The following is a 10,910-nucleotide window of genomic DNA, read 5'->3' as shown; positions in this document are numbered from 1 at the left end:
AGAATCAATGCGTCCGCGACTATATTTTAAAAATGAAACAACAGATAAGGAAATGCATTTACTTTTTGGAGGACTTTGTAATTTGAATCATTTTCGTATCTCGAGGCACTCATTTGCATTTAAAAAGCTTTCGTAACCTGAAGATTTTGTACTTAAAGGCATTCTTAATTGAGGTATGACTACTTCATTTTACATTGAGCCAGATTACACATCTTTGTTTACTTTGTGCGATGATTTACTGCATTTTACAGTTTTGGAACGTTCACGTCAAATTGACTGAGGCTCATCTGCATGGCACCTATTATTTGGAGATATGAGCCACTACGTACGATACGATACGGTCCAATAGAATTCATGAATCAGGATTTTTTTTACTCTCGTACTTCATCTTCCTCTCTTTGGGATTCATTTTCCCGGCAGTATTCTTTTGGCCACGAAAGCTTGGCAAAGTGATCGTTTCCAGATTGATCGATGGAAGAAGATCCCTAAGTCTCGCGGCTTACATAAACAAGCGGTAGGGGAGCTTAGTGCAGAGGGCAGAATGATGGTTGGATGCATTTCATTTTCAAGCGTAATATCCTCACAGAAAGAACAGATTTGGTTCCATGCCCTCTGCATGTATTATCTAGCAACATTTAGTGCTGAGAAACGGGAGTACATCTGCAAGTCTAGTTATATTTAAAAAGATTGTGCCGTTTTACTAAATTCTGAATGAGTTAAGGCCTTACCAATACAAAGAAATGCCATACTCTTCAATAGTGTTACGGTTAAAGGCAGAGGACACCAAAGCAGGCACAAGGACAGCTGAGATCGTGGCAATTTCTCTTTAATGTAATGTGCTCAGACAGCAAAGAGGTACGGCACAAGGGAAGCTCCATTGGTGAACGTGGTATGTAGTTCAAGAGCCATGATATCTGTAGGAGAAGACAAGAAAAGGTACACGAGGCATGGACGTAGACATAGGACGTAGGAAAAACACAAGAAGTAAGCAAGCAGGGAGGGAAAAGTAACACGCGAATACACTGACAGTAAACTGATAGAGACAATCCAGCGACATGCAGTGGTACCTTGAGATACAAGCTTAATTCGCTCCGGGACTGAGCTCGTATGTCAAGTTACTCGTAACTCAAATAAACGTTTTCCATAGAAATGAACTAAAAACAAATTCATTTGTTTCAACCCTCTGAAAAATCGCCCAAAACAGGATAATGGATTGGAAAAATATTTATATTTGTTCTAATTTGCCATCTATTAACAAAGTAACAAATAACTAGTGGTTTAGTACTAAAATCCAATCAATCACATCAAAAGCCTTTACTGTCATCATACAAAGCTGCGTATAACGAATTTGGTGATGCTACTCTACAAAGTGCGTTTACCCAGTAAAAAAAAAAAACATAAATAGTGATATAAAAGTATAAAAAGTCACATCCAGGCTAGGTAAATTCTAAAATATTGCACATTGTTATTGCACATCCGAAGTTATTGCACAGAAGGGATTGTGTGTCTTGCTAACGCAAGTTCAGAGTCCTGATGGCTGTGTCATAAACTGTCCTTAAGTCTATTTGCCAGTGCTTTGTGAGACTCGTAGCGTCTGCCAGAAGGCAGCAGCTGGAACAGGTTGTATCAAGGGTGGTATTGGTCCCTGACAATGTTCCTGGCTCTGCTGAGATAGTGAAGGCTGGCAATGTCATCCAGTGAGGGCAGAGGTCAGCCGATGATCTTCTGGGCAGTGTTGATCACTCTCTGAATGGTCTTTCTGTCTGCTGCCATGCTTCAAGCATACTAAACTGTAATGCAGGATGCTCTCCACCGTGGCTCTCTAGAAGGTTACCAGAAGCTTAGCGTCCAAGTTGTGCCTCCTGAGTACCCTCAGGAAATTGAGTCGTTTCTGGGCCTTTTTCACCACTGCCAAGGCGTTGTTAGACCAGGAGAGCTTGTCAGTGACGTGGACCCCCAGGAATTTGAAGGACTGGACCCTGTCTATTCATACTCCATTTATGAAGAGTGGGGCTAGATCTGTGCTGTGTATGCAAAAGTCCAGATTATTTCTGTAGTTTTCGTGGTGTTTAGCGTGAGATTGTTTACCAAACACCACAAAGATAGTTTGTTGACCTCATCTCTGTAGGCCGACTCATTCTCTCCTGAGATGAGCCCGACCACAGTGCTGTCATGGGCAAATTTGATGATTGAGTTAGACTGGTGGGTAGGTGTACAGTCATATGTGTACAAGGAGCACAGAAGAGGCTCAGTGTAATGGATGAGGAGAGTTGGGGACCAAAAGACAGATTGTGGTCGGTTGGTTAAGAAGTTCTTTATCCAGCAGTAGATGGAAGTGGATGGTCCAAGGTGAGACAGTTTGTCAGCCAGAATTGTCCGGAATTATAGTGTTCCAGGCTGAGCTATAGTCAATGAAGAGCATCCTCACATATTTCCCATGGTGCCCCAGGTGGCTCAGAGCTGTGTGTAGAGCTATGGAGATGTCATCCTCAGTGGACCTGTTTGCTCTATAAGAAAATTGGTGAGGGTCAACTGATGGAGGGATTTTATTCCTGGTATGGTGGGTGACCAACTTTTCAAAGCATTTCATGATCACGGGCGTGAGTTCAACAGGCCTATAGTCATTCAGGTTGTCAATGGTTGGCTTTTTAGGGACAGGGATAATGGTGGCAGATTTCAGACAGGGTGGAATGATGGATTGTTTCAGAGAACAATTGAACATTTATGTGAATACACCAGCCAGCTGGTTAGCACAGGCTTTGAGCACCTTCCCAGGTACTCCGTTGGGGCCAGCATTCTACCTGGTGTTCACAGACCGCATTACCAGTCTCACTTCAAGTTCCTAAATCTTCAGTGTACTGCTGCAGGGTGGTGCTGGGGGTGTTGAGACTGGGTCTGATTTGTCAGTCTCAAAGCGGTTAAAGAAATGGTTCGTTCCTCAGCTAGTGAGGCATCTGCATTAACAGACATATTATTGTCATTGTAAATGGTAATATGTCATATTCCCTGACACATGTTCTTTGGGTTATTCCCTGTAAAGTGCTCCTCAATTTTCCATGTATATGCTGCTTTGGCCTTTTTAATGCCTCACTTCAACTCTGCTCTGGCAGCGCTGTATTGTACTCGACCAAACGTCCGTCGACCAAACGTCTGTCGACCAAATGTCCATCGACCAAATGTCCATCGACCAAACGTCTATCGACAAAACGTCCGTCGACCAAACTTCCGTCGACCAAACGTGCGTTGACCAAACGTCCGTCGACCAAACGTCCGTCGACCAAACGTCCGTCGACCAAACGTCCGTCGACCAAACGTCCGTCGACCAAACGTCCGTCGACCAAACGTCCGTCGACCAAACGTCCGTCGACCAAACGTCCGTCGACCAAACGTCCGTCGACCAAACGTCCGTCGACCAAACGTCCGTCGACCAAACGTCCCTCGACCAAACGTCCGTCGACCAAACGTGCGTCGACCAAACGTCCGTCGACCAAACGTCCGTCGACCAAACGTCCGTCGACCAAACGTCCGTCGACCAAACGTCCCTCGACCAAACGTCCCTCGACCAAACGTCCGTCGACCAAACGTCCCTCGACCAAACGTCCCTCGACCAAACGTCCCTCGACCAAACGTCCCTCGACCAAACGTCCCTCGACCAAACGTCCCTCGACCAAACGTCCCTCGACCAAACGTCCGGTCGCGATCTAGAGTATATACTCCTGCAATCATTATTTGGAAAACAAGATACTTTACAGCAGAGGTTACTATTTATCATAGCTGCTTCTGTTTGTGTTCATTATTAGAACAATTTGTTGAACCTATTAAACATTGGTGTCATAATTTATGTGAAGAATATCAGCTAACTATTGTACAGCTAGTGTCAAAGCTACCCATTTCATCTTGTCTGAAATATTGCCACATATAACTTCCAATCAATTCAGCTGTTGAATTCACCTAGTCTAAAATATTACCACATATAACATCCAATCAATTCAGCTGTTGAAAGATCACTACTTAACATCTTTTTCGCTAACTTTTGACATATTCCAAAAGACAGTAGAGGGCCGGCCAACATCATTATTTAAGCCATTTCCTAATTTATCTCAATCGTTGTGTTGACCAAATGGCATGGAAGCGTATGTTTTGTTGAAGAATGCTACCGTTTTTGTGAAAAGCATTGCAAAGTATGTGTCAGGGTGAACATTTTGCAATAAACTGGCCTATAATACAAACCAAAAGAGTTTGGGATAAAAGTGTGTGTTTAAGAATTGAGCTGGGTGGCAATTCTCGCGTAATTCTGCTGGCTCTCTTTCACAGTAGTTAATGCTGACAAATGGGGCCGATTAATTGTTTCCCACACAACAAGAAATAAACCTGCACATCTTCCTTGGAGTGGACGTTGTACAGAACATTTCCCTCTCTCGCCCGTCTCATTATAAACTCAAATGCGACTTGAGTACGAACTGGTAAAGAGGCTTTTATGAAGATAATTTTTAAAATACTAATGTATTTTAGGTTTAAATGCACCAAATATGTTCTTTTTGTGTCAGGGGCCAAACACTGTGGAATCAATATAGAATATTGGATACTACATCTTGGTTTAATATTCTATGTGGGTTATTGTCGAACTGTTCCCCATGAAATGTCAAGTAATTTCTGGACTCAGTACAATACATGCATTGGACTTCATGTATGAGAGTATAAAAGACATTTTAAATGGTATTTTTAAAGGCAGTTGTTACAGACACCAAAAAGCTTTTCAACAATTTCAAGGGGCCTCTGGCCCGGAGTCAGCTGGGATAGGCTCCAGCATCCCCCGTGACCCTCATGAGGATAAAGCGGTTCAGAAAATGAGATGAGATGAGATTAAGATGAAATTGTTTTTCATATTTCAGAACTGCATTTTTCTAACTAGTTAGCATAGTAACATGGACATCCATGTTTTCCTTTGCAAAAAAGTCAAACAGTAGCATTAATTTGCAACAGCCCTCCGGTAATTAGAACTTAAATCTGTATTCAAATACAATTTAAGTGTGAATTTTTTTCTTAGCAAAACATCTGCGCACATAAAATGTGCATCTGAAATACTATAATAATGTAAATGGATACATTTTCAAAAATCTTCCCCAAACTGCATTCCAGTTCTGGAATGGTTCATAAACCCGCATATTTAACACTAGTCAACAGGTTTCGTGACAATAGTGTATTTATTACAATTTATACGGACTCAAAGGAAACAACGGCAGTGATTCGGCCTCCATTCCAATGGTGATAAAGCAGCCTGACGGACGCTCCGTGGGAAAATTATGCGTGAAAGTGCCCTTTCGTAATGCTGGGAAAGGTCGAGGAGTGATAATTCACCAGAGGAATTACACTTTCACACAGCAAATCGGCCATGACTGGTGTGTTGAGTGGAAGCAGAATATTCTTTATGGATCCGTGCTCATCTAACACTTGCTATCTAATCTTTTTTCTCTCCTTGTTCTATATAGCTAATTTGTCAAGTGGAAGGACAAGGAGTCCAAATGAGAAAAACGGTAAGGTTGCCTTTTATTTTGTTTTTAAATTACTAAATCTGGCAAGGCATTCATTTCTTCCTTTTTCCCAAGAAAATTATTAGATATTAATACTCTGACATTGTGTACATGTTATTTGTCGCCGGATTCGCTCGCTCTCGGATTTGCTCGCTCCGGTATTTGCTCGCTCTCAGAATTATCAATAAATTGCGTATTATTTGCATGTGTATAAATATTTTTCAAACTCCGGCTCGCGGACCATATACGGCCCATTAGGCTTTTTAATCTGGCCCGCCGACGAAACTGCCGTTCGACGTAACGTCCGTTCGACGAAACGTCCGTTCGACGTAACGTCCGTTTGACGTAACGTCCGTTAGACGTAACGTCCGTTCGACGTAACGTCCGTTCGACGTAACGTCCGTTCGACGTAACGTCCGTTCGACATAACGTCCGTTCGACGAAACGTCCGTTCGACGAAACGTCCGTTCGACAAAACGTCCATTCGACAAAACGTCCGTTCGACAAAACGTCCGTTCGACAAATCGTCCGTTCGACGAAACGTCCGTTCGACAAAACGTCCGTTCGACGAAACGTCCGTTCGACGAAACGTCCGTTCAACGAAACGTCCGTTCAACGAAACGTCCGTTCAACGAAACGTCCGTTCAACGAAACGTCCGTTCAACGAAACGTCCGTTCGACAAAACGTCCGTTCGACCAAACGTCTGTTCGACCAAACGTCCGTTCGACCAAGCGTCCGTTCGACCGTTGCCCGGAATGGTCTCTGGAGGGGCAAGGGCATTATCGTAGGTCACTCTCAGAGCCGTCACCATCAGAGCTGCCGCCGTAAGGGACACCGCTTTATGGGTCGCCGGGGTCAGGACCCCCGCTGTCTGATCCCCCGCCTTCAGGGCCCGCGCCTTCAAAGTCTCCATCAACAGGGTCGCCAGAGAAGTGGCACGCAGTATCAGGAGACGGCATTTTAGAGCGGAACGAAGGAACTAGCACTTGACAGCAGCAAGCGGGATCCACCACTTGAGAGCAGTTCGTGGGATCTGCCACTTTGGAGCGGCTAGTGTAGAAGTGGGCAAACTTTTCCAGAAAGGGCCGCAATGGGTGCTGGTTTTTGTTCCAACCTATGAGAGGAAACCACCAATCTGGTATCTGAGAAGTGCAATCAGTGGATTGCAGTCAGGTGCTTCTTGTTTCAGCAGAAATATCATTGTTTAAACCTCATTGTTTGTGTTGAATCGGTTGGAAGAAAAACTTGCACCCGAGGACCGGTATTTCCACCTCCGGGCTAGTGGGATCCAGCACTTGAAAGCGGCTAGCGGGATCCAGCACTTGAGAGCGGCTAGCCATACTCCTCGGTGTCATGGAGAGAAGTGATGCACTGGAAACAACCCCTATCTGTATTTCCCTGTAGACCACCACGCGGAGAACCACGGTGAATGGCTAAACGTGAAATGCAGTAGGGGTTTGTCGACCAACTATCCCGGGAAGCGTCTGTGAGAAATGAGTCCAAAACGGGCTGACACCATGGTTTACTCCTTACAAAATAAAAAAATAAAGTCATCCGGGAGCTTCCCGCTGGGTCCATCATTGGTGTATATATATATATATATATATATATATATATATATATATATATATATATATATATATATATATATATATATATATATATATATATATATATATATATATATATATATATATATATATATATATATATATATATATATATATATATATATATATATATATATATATATATATATATATATATATATATATATATATATATATATATATATATATATATATATATATATATATATATATATATATATATATATATATATATATATATATATATATATATATATATATATATATATATATATATACGCATGCACACATATATATAAGCACATATACACATACACATAGATGTACATGCATGCATACGGTAGGTCTTAACACATTCTTTTGTTCAAGAGCCTGACAGCTAATGGGAGGAAGGATCTGCGGAAGCGCTCCTTCCAGAAATGAGGGTGCAAATATATCATAGTTTATGTAATCTAACAGAACATATTTGAGCTAGAGGACCTGATGTATAAAATGGTAATAAAATATGGACTTGTTTGTTTGTTCTGATGAACCATTAATGGTTCTAAATGTGGAGAATTTTAATCTACCAATGTCAGGGATTTAACAGAAAACTTGTGGAATGTAAATACTCTCATGGGTTTATGAATTCATTCATTTATTCATTTTCTGAACCGCTTTATCCTAACGAGAGTCGCTGGGACCAGCCGATTACAGGGCAAGAGGAGACAGACAACCATTCACTCTATCACTCGTACCTAGGGGAAATTTAGAGTCTGCAATGTGGGAGGAAACCAAGGTACCCACAGAAAACCCACTCAGGCCCAGAGAGAACATGCAAACTCCAGACAGGTGGACCGACCTGGATTTGAACCCAAGACCCCAGAGCTCTGAGTCAGACGTGTGAACCACTCAATCCACCGGCCTGCTCTTTCATGAATTTATTTGACGGGAAATAATTGCGGTTGTGCCCTTTCCACATTGTGTCCCCAAATCTACCGCAATTGACCGCACAAGTGCAACATGTGTTATTTTGGCTAATCCAGACCTCTGGACAACCAGACGAGAAAGAAGGTTTATTGCTGGCCTCTTTGTTTGTGATAATTCAACCGGTTCTGCATCTACACTGGCATAAATTATGGATGAATCTGGCATGCGGGCTCTGGGATTTATGGAAGCAGGCTTTGAAAAGAAATCATGGGTTCGGGATTAGGAAAGCCTGTCCATTATTGACTTGATGGAGGCAATTATTGATTGATTGACTGACTATCTTTGGCTAGCATAAATATATTCTTGTTTTACACTACTTTATTTGAAGGCGGCAAGCCTAACTGGGAGGCGGAAAATGTTGAAAGAGCAGTGCACTATCCTTCACAATAAAACAGCGGTGACTAAGCACGCCGGTGTGCATCTATGTAGGTTTTGTTATGAATTATGTGCTATAAGAATTAACTCAAAGGTGTGTGTACCAAAGTGATAGCCACTAATTTGACCATTGTGCCTGGGCAAAAACAGCAGGTAACTCTGGGTGTTTGTTGTATAAACAATTTAGCTGTGTTCAGGCAGTTATGGAGCTTTTACTAATTTGACCATTCCTGGTTTGTCTAGACATCTTGTTCCTTAAGTTGAAAAAAAAAGGTGTTATATTTTACGAATATTTTATCTCAAGAAATATTTTTTGTTTTGTTTTATTTTTTCCTAATTTGGTTATTTTTTTATTTGGTGTTATATTTGGAGAATTTTAAGGCAATTAGGGCTTTAAAAATGGAGTCAGAATAACGACAATCTCGCTTTTTTCTCAAGCTAATAAAGAGAATACTTCATGGAAGCTTCAATAATATCTTGCCTATATTTTTGTCAACACTTGTTTCACCAGTTCTTTCAGAACAAAGAAAACATCCCACAATCTGTATGTATGTTTATTCATTTTTTTTCCTCACAGGAGTCTTTCTTTTTCCCCCTTCAAACATTAACACATTGAGTGAAACACGCTATATATTCACTTTGGGTATAGTGAGTCTCACAAAAATATAGTTGAAAAATAAGTACAGTACTTTTTTAAAAAAATACGCAACGCCTACTATTATTGTGAAAAACAGAAAGAGAAGTGGCGTCATTCTCCAATTGCCTATTACTTTGAAAGCGCTGCACTTTCGATACTGACTCTCAGAGTGAAAGTTGTCCACCGTGGAGGAGAAGGAGGTGGAGGAGGAGGAGGGGAGGAGAGGGGAGAGCATCTTGCCAGTGTGCGGGAGATCGTTCACTTCCGCTTGGCGACCGCCGCTACGTTCCCCCGACTTGTTCATCTGCCCAAAAGCAATGAGACGAAAGGAAAAGCGGCTGCTGCAGTTTGCAGGGCTGCTCATAGTGGCTTTACTCTTCCTTCCCAACGTTGGTCTGTGGTCTTTGTACAGGGACCGAGTGTTTGACCGACCAGCGGCTACCACGGCTGACGGACCGGGCGGTGTCCATCAGAAACCGGTAAGCGGGGTCTTGGTTGTTTAGGATTGTTTGTTGCTGCGTGTGTGGAGCCAGGGAACTCTCCATGGTCCTGTAAATCGTCCAGGGACTATTAAGGCAGTTTAACTCGAACTAGTAGTGAGGCACAGAACAAAATCAGCCATTATCTAAAATATGAGATACACCTTATTGTGATCCAGCACAAGAACGCTACAGAAAATCCTGCCTTTTTAAACAATGTTTCACGTTTACTTCGATAAACTGGAGTCCTACTATTCTTGCCAAAAGGCTTTTGACCGAAAAACTGGGTACATGTTCTTAAAAAGCAGAGTTAAAAAAAAAATTGAAAAAATAAAAACTTCCATCTATCCATTAACTGGATCTAGACTAGAGTGTCATCCTTCAATACACTTTTATAGCTAACTCTTGATCACTTTAGGTATGGACTTTTTTGCTTTGCCCATTTCTACTTCGTATTTCACAGAAAACCTTGACGCCCCATAATTCTGGTGATAGAGGACCCCCAAGTTGGTTTCGGGTTGGGCTTCTACATATTATTTTTGGGTCGGGTGATAACCACTCTTATCTCATGAGACATGCTGCCCAGCTGAGTTTTGGCAAAAGATGTACGGTATCAGATCATTTCTATTCCTCTTTGAAACATGAAGATCTTCCCAGCTAAAAATTAGCAGGAGAAACAGGGTACACCCTTGACTACCATCCTTCCATTTTACAGTTTACAGGGCTTCTCTCGTAGGCACTGGGTGACGGGTCAATCCCAGTTGATTTTTGGCAAAAGACAAGAGTGTTAAATAACTTACATTACTCTTTAGACCTATTGTACCAAGGGATTACGGAGATGCAGTCTAAAAGAATGCATAAATGCTGGATTTGAACATGGAGTGATTTTGTTTTATGTTGCATCTTTTCTAATAGTTTGGTTGTTCATATTCATGAGGCAAAGTATAATTGAAGGGCGGCCTGGCTGCTGAGTGGTTAGCATGTTGGCCTCATATTTCAGGTATCAAATCCAGGTCATCCCACCTGTGTTGACTTTGCATGTTCTCCCCGGTGTTGTGTGGGTTTTTCTCTGCGTACTGTATGTATGTATTTGTATGTATATGTATGTATGTCTATATATGTATGTATATGTATGTATGTATGTATATATATATATATATATATATATATATATATATATATATATATATATATATATATATATATATATATATATATATATATATATATATATATATATATATATATATATATATATATTATTGCTAGGTGTATCTATCTATCATGAATAGATCCCCCAAAATATCC

At 41.4% G+C, this 10,910-nt stretch overlaps 1 protein-coding gene across 2 annotated transcripts in view; it reads left to right on the top strand.

Annotated features, from left to right (window-relative positions):
• Positions 1-9,343: 9,343 nt before the first annotated feature.
• Positions 9,344-10,910, top strand: part of LOC144212893 (polypeptide N-acetylgalactosaminyltransferase 10-like) — a 36,052-nt gene continuing 34,485 nt past the window's right edge. For both annotated transcript variants that reach the window (XM_077741085.1, XM_077741086.1), the window contains exon 1: positions 9,344-9,602. In XM_077741085.1, the coding sequence (XP_077597211.1) occupies positions 9,441-9,602 (162 nt within the window). In that variant the 5' untranslated portion in view covers positions 9,344-9,440. The remainder of the gene's footprint in view (positions 9,603-10,910) is intronic.

This window comes from Stigmatopora nigra, chromosome 19, assembly GCF_051989575.1.
Source record: "Stigmatopora nigra isolate UIUO_SnigA chromosome 19, RoL_Snig_1.1, whole genome shotgun sequence".
Lineage (NCBI taxonomy): Eukaryota > Metazoa > Chordata > Actinopteri > Syngnathiformes > Syngnathidae > Stigmatopora > Stigmatopora nigra.
Note: the sequence above shows the minus strand (reverse complement) of the source record. Positions and strands in the feature narration are given on the sequence as shown.